At 43.7% G+C, this 19119-nt stretch overlaps 1 protein-coding gene and 1 non-coding gene across 5 annotated transcripts in view; both read right to left on the bottom strand.

The window, feature by feature from the left end:
- Positions 1–19119, bottom strand: part of RSU1 (Ras suppressor protein 1) — a 202283-nt gene that overhangs the window by 146211 nt on the left and 36953 nt on the right. For 3 of the 4 annotated variants that reach the window (XM_060659567.3, XM_060659563.3, XM_060659566.2), the window contains exon 3: positions 15803–15853. The exons of the other annotated variant lie outside the window; for it this stretch is intronic. In XM_060659567.3, coding sequence (XP_060515550.1) covers positions 15803–15853 — 51 coding nt within the window. The remainder of the gene's footprint in view (positions 1–15802; positions 15854–19119) is intronic. 4 annotated transcript variants of the gene reach the window in all.
- On the bottom strand, positions 6632–6713 carry TRNAR-GCG (transfer RNA arginine (anticodon GCG)). Its single transcript has one exon. It is a non-coding gene; the product is annotated as a tRNA-Arg (tRNA).

Here is a 19119-nt window from a genome sequence, read left to right on the forward strand (position 1 = left end):
ACACCTAGCATTTCAATACGTCTGGGATTAAAGTGAGAAAGGTGATCTATTTAAAGAAAGTGAGTTACAAAAGAAGTCTCAGAGTCGATAAAGGGAAACAGCTCTTGGGCTTGGAAAACTAATTCTAATGAAATTATACATAAAAAAAGAACCAGTTAACAATATGAGCTGTGCAATAACTAAATTATACACACATGCAACATGAGCAAATGCAGCCTTTAGGGAAAAAATGGCAGTAATACGTCACCGGTCAGAATACTCTGGTGAAATTTTTCAAGATCTCTGCCTGACACATTAGCATGAAGTATTTCAAAATGTAAGTGAATGGTCAGCATCGATAGATTTATTTTCTTTAAAGTTTATTTATTTTGAGAGACAGAGACAGAGAGAGAATCGCAAGCAGGCTCCGCACTGTCAGCATGGAGCCCAGAGTGGGGCTCGAACTCAGGAACCGTGAGATCACGAACCGAGCCCAAAACAAGAGTCAGATGCTTAACTGACTGAGCTACCCAGGTGCCCCGATGTATTTCTAATTACACCCTTGCAACATGCCTTTTCGTCGATCTGTTCTGTTTGTGAATGTGACCGCAGCTGAGCACAAAGTCCAGAGACGACAAGGAGCTGAGTATACAAGGGAAACAGCGGGCCATGTGCTGTGTGGACACAGGAGTCCTGGCTGGATTGTGACCCTTTCTAAGTTCTCTTCCACCTGGCTTTAACATTCTACGATTCTCCAAAGAGCTGGATTAAGAAAATCAACAATATGGATTTAAATAATGCAACAAATGAGGTCCTCAATTAGGAAGCTCAGTCATGTAGAACTTTGCTTATGACAGAGCACTGAGTGTCATTTTCTGTCAAAAACGGCTGCTTTGATTTTAAGACTCCAGTTGCCACGTTTGAGAGAGAGGTCCCTGACTGCTCTCAGGTGTCCCCTGGCTCCTAAATGCCACATTCTGCTTTAGTCACAGGATCAGAGGACCACTGGGAACACTCTCGGGCCAGAGTTTCCGCTGTATTTTAGCAAGGGTGACAAAGATGTGGTCCTGCCACCCCAGGAGCTATACCCAGGGACTAGCCTCAAGTTATCTTCTGGCAGTTAACAACAATTCAGACTAACGAGCCCAGCAGGAGCCTCTTTTCCTTCAAGCCCTCCTAAATCTAGAACCTGAACGTTATTCTCATTTGACGTGAGGAGCATGAGCCAGCCAGACTTAGCAGTCGGCCTCTGCAGTTCTGGGACAACCCTACGAGTCAGCCCAAGCCCCAGGGTGGGCTCCCCAGTCAGGGCCGGAAGGGGACCTGCCTAATCTCCTACATTAACACCCCCTGCGAGGCTCCCTCTGGCAGGAAGCCTCAGAAACCACTCGCTGGACATAATGGACAGGCCAGAGCGCTCCAACTCTAATCAACAGTTGACCCAGTAGCGAGCAAGAGTCAGCTGTCTCGTGCAACGGAAAAACCCGAAGAAACGACTGTTATGGCAATCGGACCTTCATGAGGAGTGTTTTGTTCGGGGATGTAAAATTAACAATTCCATAACCAGTAACTTGTTTTTAAAAGCTTACTAGTTCATCACAATAGTTTATCACAATAAACTATTGCCTATAGTTTATCACAATAAAAAAAGTACAGGTACACTCTGGAGCTGGGTTGCCCAAGGCGCAGTCATGACGGAAAGCAGTATGGACGTCCCTCAAAAAATTAAAACTAGAATTACCATATGATCCGACAGTTCCACTTCCGGGTATTCATCCTGAGGAAATGAAATCACTGTCTCCAGAAAATATCTGCACCCGTGTTCACTGCGGCATTAGTCACAGGGACCAAGATGTCCACCGATGCGTGGATGGACAATGAAACGGGGTGTGTGTATACATAACGCAACACCACTCACCCATAAAAAAGGAAATCCTGCCATTTCCAGCAACATGGATGGACCTAGAAGGCATCATGCTAAGTGAAGTAAGTCAGAGAAAGACGAAAACGGTATGATCTCACTCATATGTGGAAGCTTACAACACACACACACACACACACACACACACACACACACACAAACTCACAGAAAAAAAGAGATCAGAGTTATGGTTACCAGAGGTGGAAGATGGGGGGAAGGAAGGGAATTGGATGAAAAGTATTATAAATAAAGAAAAAAGAAATAAATTTAAATCTAGATTAGTTGCAATTAGGTACAATTAATAATTCAGTTGCCTGGTCACACAAGCCACATGACAAATGGCTGGTGGCTGCTGTTTGGACAGCACAGATAGAAAACATTCCCTTCACTGCAGAAAGTTCTAGATAATGCTGCTCTAGGGTGGGGGGGGGGGTCTCAAACGTTCGATGTAATTCGAGTATATTGGAATTACTGGAAGGCTTCTGACAGCACAGATGGGGGGTGGGTAATGCAAACCACAGAGTTCCTGACTCAGTAGGTTTGGGATGGGGCCCAAGATTCTGCATTTTCTACAAGTTTCCAGGGGATGCTGATGCTGCTGGTCCAGGGACGACAACGCTTTGTTCAGAAAACTTTTAATTTACTGGGGACATCAAAATCATTAATCCAGTACGTATGTCCCTTCCTTCACGATATAATGCTAAGTAAGATCACCCAAATTAAGACTTCTCTGTCACCTCAGTAAGCTACTGAGACTCTGAGTTGATGAAAAGTGGGGGGAAAAAAACCCACAAAAGGCAATCTAGATGGTTGATTGACCCACCCAACCTGGGGGCTATAATCCTATACTTTCCAGTCAGCTTCTGCTTCCCCAGGAAGCTAGCATCCACATCCTCAGTTCAGAGGAAAAAACAAACACTAGAGGTCATATGACGCCCAGGCACAGCTGGGCCTGGCACACACAGAACCAGGCCCAAGAGGCGGGACTTCCTGCTTATCACTCAAAGGAACAGGAAGTATACAACCCCACTAGCTTACACATGTACCCAGTTATCCTGAGCACCTACAGGCAGCTAACCAGCAACGCCCTCAACACAGAAGCACCAAATGCCCCTAATGAAATCTCCAACATGAAGCACAGAGGTATCTTTCAGATTCCAAGTATCTTGGGATGGAACCCCTTCCACGGGAGCAGATGAAGTAGCACCAGAAGTAACTAAGCAGTATCTGTTAATGTGACTTCATGGGCCTCCCATCAACAGCATCCACCTTCTCAGAAGACCCTGCCTCAAACCGTGCCCTTAAAAATCCTCACTTGTGGGGCACCTGGGTGGCTCAGTCAGTTAAGTGTCTGACTCTTGATTTCAGCTCCGGTCATGATCTCAGGGTTCGTGGGATGGAGCCCCACGTGGGGCTCTGAGCTGACAGCATGGAACCTGTTTTGGATTTTCTCTCTCCTCCCCACTCTCTGACCCTCCCCCACTCTTTTTCTCTCTCTCAAAATAAATGAACTTAAAAAAATCCTCACTTGTAAGCTACTGGGGAGTTCAGGACTTTGGGGTATTAGCCCCCCAACTCTCTTGGGTGGCACCAGACCAACAGATAAAGCTTATTTTCTTCCACTGCAAAAGCTTGGTCAGTTTTGTTGATCTGCTGTGCGTCGGGTGGATGAACTCTCATTTGCTTCAGTGACACCCATACAAATCTTTATGGTGAGATACTGAGGAAAAAGAACAATCTAAGAGGCAAAGTTCTGAATTCCCTAGTTCATCGAATTAAGTCACTTAGCAGCAACTTCATCATGACCAAGCGTGGTCCTATGAAGAGATGCCCCTTGCTACACTTCTGGCCGTCAAAACACAGAGAATTAAATGGAGAATGCTGGGTGGTAATGACAGCACAGACAGACCAGCTGGGGTGCAGCCGATCCGGGGGCTTCTCGAACAAAAGCATCTTGTGGCCCGAGGCAAAGAAACAAAACTGAGAAGAGTGACAGGCTCTGGGAGCAGCAGGCACCCTGCAAAACATAAGGACAGGCGCTCGCCTGTGTGCAACCCACGGAAGGGCCGGCGGGTCAGGCATTGGTCTTTAGAGCCATATGGTTGGCACCGACAGCCGGGTCCTCTTCAGCTACAAAAGGGCAGCAATAGACCATGCACCACGTTACCACCCACGGCTGCTGGGAAGCCGGAAGCCGCTCAGAACACATGTAGGTTTTCATCATAAGCACGGGTATGAAATCCGGAGTTGTGAACCCTACCCGCCACCTTCCACCAAACTTCTGAGTACTTAGAACTACGCTGTGCCTAACTATTTTTGCAGAAACACCAGGCTTGTTTTGGGGGGTTTTAGTTAATCTGGAGATTCCTACAAAGGAAAGGCACTAGGCTATAGCATGAAGGCCAAGAGGATTCGGCCTGCACGCCTCTTTGTAAAACTGAATTCGGGGCTCAGCCATTGCCTCCACATGGGAAACCAGGGAGGGACTGCCACCCGCCCCAAGGGTCCAAAGAGGGAGACTCAGAGAGGGTTCTTAATAGGAACCACTGCCCACGGCCAGGGCTAAGACCAGCACATGGCCCAGTGGTGGGTGTGCTCCTGGCCCTGCAATGGGTGAAACGCTACCAACTCGCGCCAATCTCCGGAGTGCCACTGACCCACAGGCCACACAAAGCCCAAAGATACCATCATATGGGATAAGGCAGAGCAAAATAAATCAGACAGCACTCCTTCCCCAAACCTTTCCCCAAACCCTGTATTTATATTAAAAAGAGGAGACTTGATTGCCATAACAAATGAACATGTTCGGTTAGACTTTGACATGCTTCTGCTGCTTTGTAAGATTTCTTTAACAGAGAAGGATAAGGGAAGGTGGCAGGTAGTTAAATGAGGCCAGTTATTAGATCCCTAAGATAAAGTGCTACAAGAAAGTTATTAGAAAAATTACAAAAACCATGCGAATACATCCAAAGGAGTGAGATTATTCATTCTCCGTACAGTGAGGGAACAAAGATCACATAAGTGGTGAAAGCAAATGTTTCCTTGCCCCAGTATTGGATGAATTCAGTCCTGGTCAACCACCATCCATCCCCCTGTACTCTGAATAAGGTAAGTTGGAAAGAAACCAAAAGAACAGAAACCACATGAACCATGAACTTGGGGCATTCCTGGCCAGAGTAAAAGGACAGTCCCTTTAATCCTCAGTAACAGGGACATTTGTCTATTCCTACCACAGACAGGACGTCTAGACTCATTATATAGATGCCAATTCTTCCAGCGAATTGGCAATCACAGTCTTGAATGCCATTTTAATGATTACCTGTAAAGAAGAATCTCTTTAGTCTCGCATACAAATAATTACGCTCTTCAGAATTTTATATGCGAAAAAGGTCATTTGTATTTATAGTGATTAATGACTTTTGTTTTCTGGCCAAAAACACAAGGTGGGTAACGAACTAATTATATCTTAGCCCAAGAATGTTTAGTTCAAAAGTATACTAACGCTAACCAGCTTTACAGATTTCATGGGATTTTCCCCAAAGCAGCTATTAAAACAGTGAATTACAGTAGTTATGGGTTATTTAAAAACATAAAGTTTATGAAACAGTAAAACAGGTTCTCATTTAAAAGGATCTACATGTTCCTCAAGGTAAAAGTAAAATACCAAAATATCTAAATGTCCACCCAATAAAGGCCAACATCCCCCAAACCATTATTAGCTTTACAAACGACAGCAGCAATGCGACTTTAAGCTAATCAACAGTATTTACTAAGCACCACACCTAGAGGTACACATTTATTGTATCCTATCATGGGCCTCCTTAAGGTTCTGCAGCTTAAGTAATTTTACTAACCAAAAATATCCTGACTTAATTCACTGCAAAAAAAACCCAAAAAACCAAACCAAACCAAAACAAAAAACCCCAAAACAAAACCCTCCTCTTTCAGCAACATTGAGAATAATCAATTCCACAAAAATCAGGGAAGAAAAGTTACAAGCAAGCGTTATGGCAGATTTTACAGTATAAAGTCAAACATGCAAAAATATATGTCCCTGGGCTATAAAAAATGTGTATGCAAGGCCAAACAAATCTCCTAAAAAGCTGACAAGCACAGATTTCTGCTCCTCTGAGGATGCAAAATTTACTTGATTTCTGAATCTTTTATTAACTGCCCAAGCAATGTAGAACCAAGCAATGGTCTACACAATCTTGAGGAGGACTTCCAAAGCCGGAATTCTTTTAGGAACATACCTTGGGAATTACAGTCCAGGGCCTGAGACTTCACTGCCAGCAAGGCAGGATGTCAGCGAACAGCTTTAAGCAGGGAGCTGGGTGAGAGAAGCAGCACTGGGAGGAAAGGCAGTGGCATTCGATGGTCTGGAATGGAGTGACATGTAGTGAAGGACAAGCAGAGGACAGAGATTTCTCTAGAAAAAGATACCTAAGAAGTTCTGAGAAGGTGATGAGATGGTGAGAAGGAAGAGAATGTGAAAACAAAACCAAAGTTCAATCAATGCAGAAAGCAAGCTCAGTGTCATAAAAAGAGCTATTCCAGGCTCTTAAATATCATTATATGATACACACACACTCAATCCTCGAATATTTTTTAAAAATGTTTATTTAACTTTGAGAGAGAGAGAAAGACACAGAGCACGAGTAGGGGGAGGGGCAGAGAGAGAGGGAGACACAGAATCCAAAGCAGGCTCCAGGCTCTGAGCTGTCAGCACAGAGCCCGACGTGGGGCTCGAACTCACGGACCATGAGATCACCTGAGCCGCAGTCAGACGCTTAACCGACTGAGCCACCCAGGCAGATGCCCCTCAATCCTCGAATATTAACATGAAGAGGGAGACATCAAATTCATACACAAACACAACATGCTTTGCCAACAGTTTGTGTCTTCTGTTACAGTTAAGAACGACTTCAGCAAGAGAGCACGCAGGGCTGCTTCTCTTCTTTCCCCATCTTACATTTCAATGCCAAGGAAGGCAGTAATTACATGAGGAAGAAAGAGAGTGGGGGATAAATGCCCATGGCTAGAAAAATCCACACAACCTGCACCAGTAGCTTTGGGAAGGCCCCCTCTAAGAATAACACCTTCGCCTTTTAACTTCTGGAATTCTCCCTACTTTTCCATCTGAATATGTTAAGATCCAGGGCCAAGCTTCCTCCTAGATGGACAGGGGTGGGATATTTAAACTGCACACCTACATCATCGGGAGGGGCAGCAGGGCAATGATGAGCACAGAAGCTTGGAGGCCGTGAAAAGCCCTCCACCTTCCAGCTCCAGCTGCCTGATGGCTCCAGGCCTGTGGCTTCTATCAGACATAGAGGAGGACGTCAATACATGCTAGTTCTTTGCCTCCCTTCTTTCCACGCTCTAGTCATGATGTATGTAAGGTCGGCCCTTCAGAGTCTAAGAAACTTGGGAGGGCCTTACACGTCATCTGCCACACAGGGCACGTGGTGGGACAGGCGGATTTTGTGGGGCAAGAAGAGAATTCATCTCAACTTTCTGAAGGATGAGTAAGATTTGAAGAGGGGCAGGTCCTGCAGATACGAACCAGGTGATCAGAAAAGCATATATTCAGGCAGGAGGAAAAGGCTACAGGAAGAGTCAAAAATTAGACAAGAGGGTTCATACTAAAAATATCTGAAAAGGACGTGGATGAGTTTGCTAACTGGTGGCCAATCACATCAGAGTGGCGTTCTGTCCTAGCAGGCTGACTGGCAAAGAGAAAGAAAAATTGAAATGGGAAAGGCATTCATTCTCAAGGTTTTAAGGGAACTGAAATATGTATATACTGTGAAAATTACCCAAGGGAAATCTCACTAAAATGGACTTGGGAGGCCAGCAGGGGGAGCACACACGTCCTACCCTTGCCAACTGTAGCTCCAAGAGGAAGAGCTGGACCTTGCACACAGATAACCACTTTACCATCTCTGCCGAAGGAAGAAAGGCTTACCTCCTCCCCCTGGCAACAGACCAGCCAATGAGAGACAGTCACAACTCAGCCAATGAAAAACCACTATACTTCCAGCAACGAGTTTACGCCAACGGGCTTTTTGTTTATAACAGCATCCCCAACTTCTCCCTCTCCTCCACAGAGGAGCTGCCCCTCTCCTTTGTTCTCCCAACTTGTCTATGGTTTTGCCACAGCAAATTGCAATTCTCTGCTATTCCTGAATAAGCCCATTTTTGCTGGTAAAACAATGGGTAGTTTATATTCAAGGTTAACAATATATATGCATTCCGCTCAAGATTACAAATTCTTATTTAACAAAATGTAAATTTCAGCAGCTAAAGTAGGTGGAGCTTTTGAACATTTTTTACAAGTTATCAAAAGTGAATTTCACATTGTACTGAAAATCATCTTTTTAGGGGCGCCTGGGTGGCTCAGTCAGTTCAGCATCTGACTTTGGCTCAGGTCATGATCTCATGGTTCTGTGGGTTCGAGCCCCATGTCGGGCTCTGTGCTGACAGCTCTGAGCCTGGAGCCTGCTTCGGATTCTGTGTCTACCTCTCTCTCTGACCCTCCCCTGCTGTCACTCTGTCTCTCCCTATCAAAAATGAATAAAAGTTTAAAAAAAATTATTTAAAAAAAAAAGAAAGTCATCTTTTTAAAGTTTTGTACAATTTTCCAGCAAATATCTCTAAGAAATAGCACCAGTATATCTACAGTGCAAATATACTGTTATCTTTCCCCTACTCTAGGGTTTCTAAATCTGAGTTACATGCACCCCTAAAGAATTTATGGATGGTTTTTATAGGATCCACAAAACCTATGTGCATTTTTCTAGGGGCCATTGACACAGTTTCACCCTATTAAAAAAGGCTGGTGAGTTATGCAATATTAAGAACGTCTGTAAAGAATATATACACCAATGAAATGTACCTCCTAGAATATCTTCTCCCACCCTTCTCCATAGTACACACATGAACGTGCGTGCACACACACACACACACACACAATTTAGGAGAAATAGTCAACAGATAATTTAGATATAAATTTTTGCTATTCAATCAATCGTGTTTGAGAGTCTTAGTAAAACGAAATGCTTTTCAAGATCAGCTTCCCCAGACAGGCCAGTTATGACCTGCAAAAGGACAGATCCAAACTGCCCCCACATTTATTTTCTCCACAGCCTGCCACCGTTCTGAAATTCTCATAACTGAAGTCATTCCATTTAAAAATAGACCGTGGAAGAATTAACACACTACACGTCAGCTGGCTTCCTTGTAGCACTGAGTAGGACCCCAAGAAAAGAGACCCTAGAATAGGAACGTATCGGTTTGTAGCGCGGGATCCGTGCATCACCGTCTCTGAACTAAGGACACGTTGAGAGTCAGCTTCTCCAACTTCACCCAGTGGCCTCAGACTCGGCTGGTCCCGGACTACAAGGGCAACAGATTCTTCCGCATGATGACCCTGCAGGCTCATTTACTAACTAGAACCAAAAGGAACGACAAACTCCCAAGTGCACGTCAATTTTTTTATGGTAAACTAACCACCGGTATCATCGGATAGATACTGTCTAATTAATAGCTGCTAGACCCCAAGATACTATGTATGTAGTTCTCCAAATCCAATCATTCAAATGATGGCATAGTAACAAACTGATAAATGTGCACTAATTAAAAAAAATAAGCTATTGATCAAAGCCTCTGTATTATAAATACATTTATACTCTCTTAAAATGCATACAGCAAGCTGTTTTGACATTGTCACAAGATAAATTCATGACACACAGACGATTTATTTTGCATATTCCCCCTCGATTTAATTTCATACAAGCCATGCACAAGAACTTTTGCATAAGGCATGACAAATAATCTATGGAAGAAGAACTGACTAGAGACTTCAGAACAGAAAGGTGCTGCACTCTGGTGAAGGTCATTCTTATGAGTTGGGACAGTTAATTTTTCTCATTCATCTCAACAATCTATGAGCTCTGTAGAAAAGGGTTTAATTTATCAGGCTTTAAAAAAACTGCTTCATTTTCTTCAATATAATTGGATCTGCATATTCTGAGAATTATGCCATTATTTTCACGTGGAAAATGCCACTTAATTCATTTATAACAACATTTACCTTTAGCTATCTTATCAATACACATATCTACATAAAATTTTAAAACATTGTATTAACCTCTACGTATTTAAAACCTTATCTTCTATAAATTATTGAAATAGCTAAAAAAAAACCCTAGTACTTCTTATTCATTATAATTTCGAATTCATACATAAGCTGTAACTAATAGGAAATAGTCTGTTAAAAAAAATAAAACATGTTTCGCCATAAAACTTAGGTTTACTGCCTGACTAGCCATTTGCGATACATTAAATGACAAGATACGGTCACATTAAGGCCTCATACTGCAGGCAAAACTCCTAAAAGCTCAAGGAAAGGTTTTATATGACAGTTCAGAGTTCAAAGTATAAAAGTGAACAGTTACATCCAGAGACCTGCACTCATGAAAGGTTTACAGAGCTGGCTGTTCAACGTTTACACACAGTGAAATGATATCCTCTGCATTTCTTACACAAAATGATGAGTAGTTAAGCCTCAAAATGCATGAGTCATAAAATATAAAACACTATTGTCATATTCAAGGTGCTAGCAATATCTGTATGTGGGTTTTGCTACAAAAATAAAATTGTTTGTAAAATTAAGAAAAGCTTCATGTTAAAAAATTATGCCCAGAAATTGTTTTATCACTGACTCAGAGTGTAATTCATTTCATAAAGCATAGTATCCTTCCCGACACAGTGGCGTTTAGTAGAAAAATCTGTTAAAGTACACACAAAATGCACATTTCCCTGAGTTTTACATAGTTGTTTTTCTCTTTTTGATTCAGATCAAAGAAAGTCATTTTAATTAAAACTTCTATTAGGGAAGAAAATATTTAAAGAACTGTGATCTCTTTTAATGTCTCAGATTTGGCAGATTCGAGAAAAATAATACATGCCTATAGTCATCTGTTCAAATGTTTGGAGATTATCAAGATTAAGAATTTATTCTGTAGCTTTACATTTGAAAAAATACATGGTTATTAAAATCTGGTTACACATATACATATTTTAAACTTTCTTCCCCAGGAATAAAATCTCACATGTGCCAAATACAAAATACTACAGAAGGCGATAAAATTCTTCTGACGTAAAGAAGAAAACTTCGTAGCTTGAGAAAGCAGCCATAATAAACACTAAAAAATAGTATGTTGAGACTGAACGATAATTACAGGAGCAAAACAAAAAAATAACATATATCCTTAGAGGGATCTACCTCAATTATGGCACAAGCTGCACCACGTAAATGGCAACAGCAACATACCCTACTGGACACAGCAGAACAGCCTGCAAAAAATTTAATCTGACAACACAAATTTGGTTTTTAATCTTTGGGCAAAAGACCTGGGGGGAAAAAATACATATCTCAACAGTGACCTCTGGTGGAAAAGTCCTAAAATGACAGCCTCAAAATGAAATTCTAAGACTGAAAACAAGTAGAAAACAAAAAGCACTTACAAAGCTAACGCTTCCAAACCACCATAAAAACCAGGTGTGAGATTATGGAGCCAAATAAAAAGACTCAGCTTACACTGACTTAAAAAGCAGAGTAATGACAAAGACAAGGACTGGAACAGAGGGACAGACGCACAGGAAACAGCCTTTGAAATCACCGCTACTTTCCCTTCTTCCAACACACGGAGAGCTGGCAAGCCCTTGGGTATGTCATGTGTCTGCTCTGACTTAGCACAAAGCACAACTCATCACCTGCCAATCCATTAATCAACCAGCATTAACTGAGGGCCCAGCATCTGATGTTCACCATGCTTTTGGTACTTTTCTGAGGGTAGATACAAAACAGCATCAGACAGGGCTCCTCAGCTCAAGGAAATGATAATGCGATTACCTCAGTGAAGGAATCAGTAAGTAACCTAGGCCCTTAAACATAGAAAACCACCTTTAAGTGTTAGAGGAAGAGGCCCAGAAGCTGTCACATCCGTAAGAGCCAAAGGACGCCCTCCTGAGAAGTGACAGCCGAGTCCAGGGGGGCCTCTGGGGGAAGGTGTGCCCTTGCTTCCTCCTAACATCAGCGCCAGTGTTCCCACCTGTGGATTCTTAGATGCACCTGAGGGGCGCCCTCCCAGCACCTCATTCCTCAACCAAGAAGGGTCCCTATGACTAGGAACGCGATAAGGACATCAATTTCCAGGACATAAGGTAACGCTTTTTTTTTTTTTTTTTTTAAATAAGTTTATTTATTTTGACAGAGAGCAAGAATGAGCAGGGGAGGAGCAGAGGGGGAGAGAGAGTCCTAAGCAGGCTTCCACACTGTGGGCACAGAGCCTGATGCGGGGCCAAATTTCACGAAACGTGAGATCACGACGACCTGAGCTGAAATCAAGAGCGTGGACACCCAGGTGTCCCAGATAACGCTCCTCTAGGGCACTCGTAGTCCAGTAGGTGTCGCACGAACCCACGAGTAAGAAACAGAGTGTGTGTGGGGGCCACATCGACTCAAGTCCCCATCCCACTTAGTCCTGACACCGTGCAGTTTGGACACAGACTGCTTGACCTCAGGCCAGCTGTCTCCTGTCAGGACCTCCCTGTCACCTACTGTTCCCCGCTATCAATCATTATTGCTTGACACAGGCAACTGCTGGCAAGCCACCACGTGCTGGGTGACAAGTGTCAAAGTAAGAAACGAACGGTCCCCACTTTGGAGAAAACTTCCGATCTGTCTGGAGAGAGGGAATAAATATCAAGCAGAGAAGGACAAGCGGGGCCACACTGGTGTAAGGGTCTGTGAACAACAGGAGTCTGGGGAAGAGAGATTTCCCACTGCCCAGGGTAGTCAGGGGAGCCTCGGGCAGAGGATGAGGAGGCAAGTCCGCGCAGAGTAGAAGAGAAGAGGCAAGGTGGCACAGGTGCAGAGGCAGGGCCGGCCAGGGGAGAGACCGACCCCCCATCCATCTGCCGCACTGGAGGAGGACACACTGGCTGGAGGAGGACACACTGGCTGGAGGAGGACGGGCCAGATGAGGGCGGGTTCTGAAAATCAGGCGAACTGTACCTTCCCCCAGGGGTGCTTGCTATCACAGCACGAATGCGGTTTCAGAAGGGGCAGCGCGGCGCCATAACCTCATCTTCACTCTGAAACCAGTCTCCCTGGGCCACGAAGAACCTGTGCTGGGCTCCCAGCTAGCACCTGCCCGATCAGAGCAGAAGGGAAGAAGGGAAAAGACTCACTCATTGCTCTGCCTTTCCTCTGAACGCGTCAGGGAGACGCTCCCATCTAGGAGAGTTGTTTCGGGCAGGGTGAGCCCCCCGGACTCTACCAAAACCCGTCCACGCTGCCCCAGTTCTCCCGGCTCAAATTTAAATAGTGATGCTGTAATCATGATGAACCTCTCATAGCGACTGGCTTGACGATTTGTAAGTATTCTTTGTGAACTCAGATAGGGAAAACTACAGAATCTCGGGCGAACGAAAGGATCATGTGACTGACCACGCCCAGCTTCCCGTGGCCTCACTTGGACCACGTGGATAGGACCCGTCGATGTCACAACCACCAACAGGGAAAGAAGTCCATTTGATGCCATACGGTCCCTGATGGCTCTGCAGACACTGACTCCAGCATCACACGGTGTCCCCAAATCGAGGACCCGGTCTGTGCAAGCCCGTCACTCATTCGCTAAGTACACAGGTGGAAATGTCAAACAACAGCGTAACTGGCAGACTCAGAGAAAAACACCACTACTTTTGCAAGATAAAAGCGGGGCTGAGCGGTTTATCTTTCGTGTCCCACTGGCTTTAATGTAGCAATGTCAGCCAGGTCCTATTAAAAAACACAGAAAGTGAAAGACACTGATTACAATACAAAGTGACAGGAGGGTGTGCTCAGCCTCTTAGATTTCATGCATATTTATATTTCCATCAAATGGACATATTTACTATAAATACTGGAAAAACCATAGCGAAGTCATTCATTTAAATGCCAGAAAAATAGTAAAGGATGCTAATTTGACCTTAGTGGAACAGATCGAGTGTCACTGACACTGCACACAATGGCTTGAAACAGAATTTACCAAGACGATTAATTAGAGTTTACTGGATTAGGTCAAGAGTGTCTCACATGGGGGGAAAAAAAGAACAAAAAACAAAAAGCAGGGAAGGAAGAAATCTGAAGTCTGAATCCATTCACAGTCAATGTTTTTAAGAGATACAATTTAACTCCATGTTTATGCCTCTCTAAATTCATCTTGTCTTAGATGCCTGGAGAAAGAAACAGATTCACCCATCTAAGATTTCTGTCTTTGTGGACATGTAAAAAGAAATGAACTACAACTGAAAAAAATCTCAAAACACCTGAAAGGTTTCTCTTTCTTTCTTTCTTTCTTTTTCTTTTTTAAAGAACAGATAAATTAATGATGTAATAGGAACAAAGCATTTAAATGTAAACTCTTTTCGCTCTACTGATGATGCAAATCTAACCACGGGAACCTTGGCAATTAGCTATTTTTGTGAATTGTGCAACAGCTTCAGGAACTTCTCACGCAGTCTTGGGGAATTCAGGGGTTACACGGTCCACCTTTCAAGATAAAACTGCAGTACCCTCTAAACTAGGACCATGGTCTCAGTGGACAGCTGGACTGTTTGTTTTGAAACCCATGAAAATGCCAGCATATCAGCTAGTCGGTTAAGCGTCCAACTCTTGATTTCGGCTCAGGTCATGATCTCACGGTTTGTGGGTTTGAGCCCCCATCTCAGGCTCTGCACTGACAGTGTGGAGCCTGCTTGGGATGTGCTCTCTCTCGCTCTCTCTCTCTCAAAAATAAATAAATGAACTTTAAAAAAAAAAAAAGGTCACATGAGACTTGGAGCCATAACTTTCAGCTTCTATAACCACCATTACTCAAACGCGACCATTGTGCCACTCTGCCTTGGCCTTACAAATATGTGCTTTTTGCTGAAAAGGAACTAATCTGCCTGCTTCCTGCACATGAGGGGCCTTAACTGCCTTCTTAATTCTCAATAATCAACAGCTCAATGACAATGTCTCGAGCACTATATAATGCACCCACACACACACAGATTCACGACACAAATCCCTCAACATGACACCCAGCTCAATTTCATGGGACTCAGAAAGCTCCCTAACAAATTCTCGCCACATGATTAGAGAATCATTCAAGTCTGCAGGAAGTATGGCAAGCACAAGGAAGTGACAGTCAATTAGGAATGAGAAAGGAGAGTGGGTCCCTGTCATTACAATCTTTAAAGGCACAGCTCTAAGAATAAAATGGCCCATTATCACTCACATGAGGTATTGTCATAAAAATAGCTATCAAATGTCCTCTAGGTTAACCAGGCCATGACACCACCCATGCCCCCAGGGAATTCCTCTTGGGGACCAGACTCAAAATGTGAAAAATACAGATGCAGATTGATAGAACTTCTACAATTTTGTGGGTTTCCCCCCTTTGATCAGAGAAGAAAAGTATCACAACAGTTAATTATTCCCCTTTTCAGGAGAAGTACAGAGAAAGCCAAGAACTCTTACATTATTATTTTGGAGTACTTTTTTTTCATGAAATACTAACGAATCTCCTGGCCATTCAGATCGCTGTAGCACTTACCACCCCTGAATGGGACCATTTCCAGAGAAGCAATGTCATTCTGTCTTCAGTTTACACAGGTTAGGCGAGAATTCTCAAAAAAGCACAAAATACAGGACAATATGCTCATGTATCATAGTGTCACCAAAAACGATTTTAGGTTTCCCCAAATATCATCTGTCATGAGTGTCTTCAAAGGAAACAAAAGAATCTACAGTATCACAATATTACCTCAAAGTCAGAAAGTGTCTAACAAACGATAAAGTTAACTCACTTGTTAGCTTGTTATGGCTGAGGACCAGTTGTGTGATGTGGGATAAGGAGACTGTAAAAAAAAACAAAAAAACAAAAAAATCACAGTCAGTAAATGTACACGAATTATCCCCACACTCCTACAAGGTAAAGCGTTAAATTATTTTCACCGGTTGAAATGCTACCACTCACAAAAATGGAAGCAAGCCTTCATGTAACACTGTTAAATGTTAAGCCAAATTAAGAAAAGTTATACAATTAACACGGCAATTAGCACAGCAAGTTAGAGCTAACGAGATTGATGTCACAGGATCAAACATTACGAGGGCCGACTGGCTTTGCTAGGCGAACTGTTCTGCTGGCCTAGCCTGAGGCATCCATCTCAATAACGTGTGCCAGTCAGAAGAAGGGTCCCCAGAGCCTGGAGAGGCACAATGCCTTACCTGTACTCAAACGAACATCAGGGGCACCTGGGTGGCTCAGTCAGTTAAGTGTCCAACTCTTGATTTCTGCTTAGGGCATGATCTCACGGTTCATGAGTTCGAACCCCGCATCCGTGCTATCAGCACAGAGCCTGCTTGGGATTCTGTCTCTCTCTCTCTGCTCCTCCCCTGCTCATGTTCTCTCTCTCTCTCTCTCTCTCTCTCTCTCTCTCTCTCAAGATAAATAAACTTAAAATTTTTTTGAATCATGTGAAGACAGAAAGATCATGTCACAATAAACAGGTAGCACAGTACTTCATCTATGTCCATTGGCAACCCAGAAATTCCTCTACACGCTATCAAGTTACTAACATATTAAAAAAAATCCTCTGAAATTATTTTGGTTGATGTTGCCAAGCCCCTGCACATTGTTCGCCAGTTTCATATAGTATTGTGAAGTTTTAAACTAAACAAGAACAGACTTGATTAAAAGAAGGTTTTCCAACCATAAAGAAAGAAAATACACACAGATCCACCAGGAGAGGAAAAAAAAAAAAAAGTCCAAGAAGAAAAGTGACCTGCCTTCCATTTTGGGTTCTAAAGCTCCACAGGATGACCAGCATATGTTTTAAATACACATTATACATAATAAGCAAACAGATTTAGGCATCTTTCCAACATTCTTTCTCTAAGAACATTATTGTATTAATGCAGAATTTCTTCCCTAAGAAGAAGACAAAAATGTTTCTCAAGCAAAGTCTTAGCATCCCTGCAAGAAAATGAATAGATCACTCCTGACCATAACTTGTATTTTTTTTTTCAGTCCTCAGAAAGTTATAGGAAATTCAAAATGCAGTACAGAGACCTATTTTCCTGCCCTGAACCATTAGAGATTACGCCGCGGGCCCGATGCCCCATAAGCTCGGAGTATTCGTACGATGACATCCTATGGCAAACCACAGCACAGCCACCCAGGCCGAGGACTTCCTGTCACCCGTCGGAATCGCCTAATCGTTGGCCCTCACCTGTCTCCACCAAATGTCCCAATCATTTGTTCTAGAGAAAGCAATCCGGTTCAGGATCCCGTTGCACGCAGCTGCCGGCCCTCTTAGGTCACCTGTCGCCTGCATTTCTCTCTCCTGGACTTTCATGAGCTTGGCAACTGTGAAGGCTGCAGGCCAAGTTATTCTACACTATGTCCTCGGGCAGGTTTGTCATCTGTTCTTAGATTTAGGTTAAGCATCTTTGGCAGGAGCGTCGAAGAAATGCTGTGCTCTTCTTCCTATCAGGTGGCACACGATTTCAGTCCGTCCTGTCACTGATGATCTTCCCTGGATCACTTCTGCCTGCCAGGCTTCTCCACTGAAAATGTATTCTTTTCCCCTTTGTAATTAATAAAGGGGAGAAGGGGGATGAGGAAGGGAGAGTACTTCATGTTTCACATTTCCTGTTCCACATATTTCATGATCCCCCACCAGGATAATCCTTACCCTCAGGGTACGTCTGGCAATGTCTGCAACATTTCTGATTCTAACAACCATGGCCACTAAGAACCTAAACTTTCCCATGTGGCTCTCACTGCATCCGTATTAGGACAGCACCGGTCTAAAGCAGAGGCGTCTTGAGGGCAGGGGCCAGGACGCTTCTAAGCGTCCTACGAGGCACAAGGCAGCCCACTGCCTTGCAGGAATGTCCAGAGCTAAAAAACAGTGTGGGCGCTCCTGCAAAAACAGTTGGGCGGAGCAGGGTTTTAACTGCTCAGGATCATCCAGCCCAAATGTCAACAGTGTTGCTGTTGAGACACTGCAATGTACTTCTTTATTTTTGTAGAGCTTTGTGATTTCCTATTGCAGTCAATGGATTATTATCTATTGTTATTATTCGTGTCAGTGTTCAGATTGTCTGATTTGGCCAGAGGGAGCCCATCCAAGCTGGCTGCTGTCCTTGTGACAGGTCTCCATTGCTCCCTGAGCACCTCCCTGCTTGCTGGCACAGGATATCCCGGATCATCTTGTCCTTTTTCTGCCACAGCCCTGAAATCACCATTTCTCTAATGAGCTCTGGGTCCTTTTTGTGGAAAATGGTATTTATAAGACACAATCTGAACACCAGATGTGCTCACTGCTATTTGGGGCTCAGTATTCTCAGCTCCTCTCAGTGGACAGAGCTTGCACACGCATACACATGGACATACACACGCGCGCGCGCACACACACACACACACACACAATCTATACCGATTCACTATTCAAAACCTTGAGTTCACAACAATACGTGCAATTCTAATACAACATCATTCGGTTCACTCTAGCTTTTTCCCTTTCCATATTTGTAATTCCCTTCTCTAACATGAGCACCCTGGCTTCCATTATCTCTAACCTACTTACCATGTAATCAATAAGCCTATATATAACTGCATGAAATGGAATTCTGTTACAGCTGGGCGGGGACGGCTCTATGCGTATTTGCAGGGGGACCCGGAAATCTGGTTCTGATGCTTGGTCAAGATCGGGACAAACAGAGAGTAGTTAGAGATGTACAACGTTCAGCTTAAACTTGAAACCCCCAGGGCCAGCTTGTTTACACTGTTTAGGGATACGGAGGCTGATGGCTTATGCCTGGCTACGAGGTACATGCCCAGTTGGGCATAAGAGACATTGCTGGACATTTCTGCCCAGGCTCTCCTCAAACACTGATTCCTCACTCACGTCTTGATGGTTCATAAATCTGGAGAGCAAGGTCCTGAGCAACTAAGAAACGACTCTGGGAAGCAAACCCAGTGAGCCGCTGAGGCCCCAGATGTTCACCAATGCTTTCTCACACCTGGTAAGCCATATCCTGTGCCTTTATTAACTCCTTAGGTGAAGAGCCTCTGTGGAATTGGTGTCCTTTCCACTATCCAACTCAAGAACCAATG

Source organism: Panthera onca, chromosome B4 (assembly GCF_046562875.1).
Source record: "Panthera onca isolate mPanOnc1 chromosome B4, mPanOnc1 haplotype 2, whole genome shotgun sequence".
Lineage (NCBI taxonomy): Eukaryota > Metazoa > Chordata > Mammalia > Carnivora > Felidae > Panthera > Panthera onca.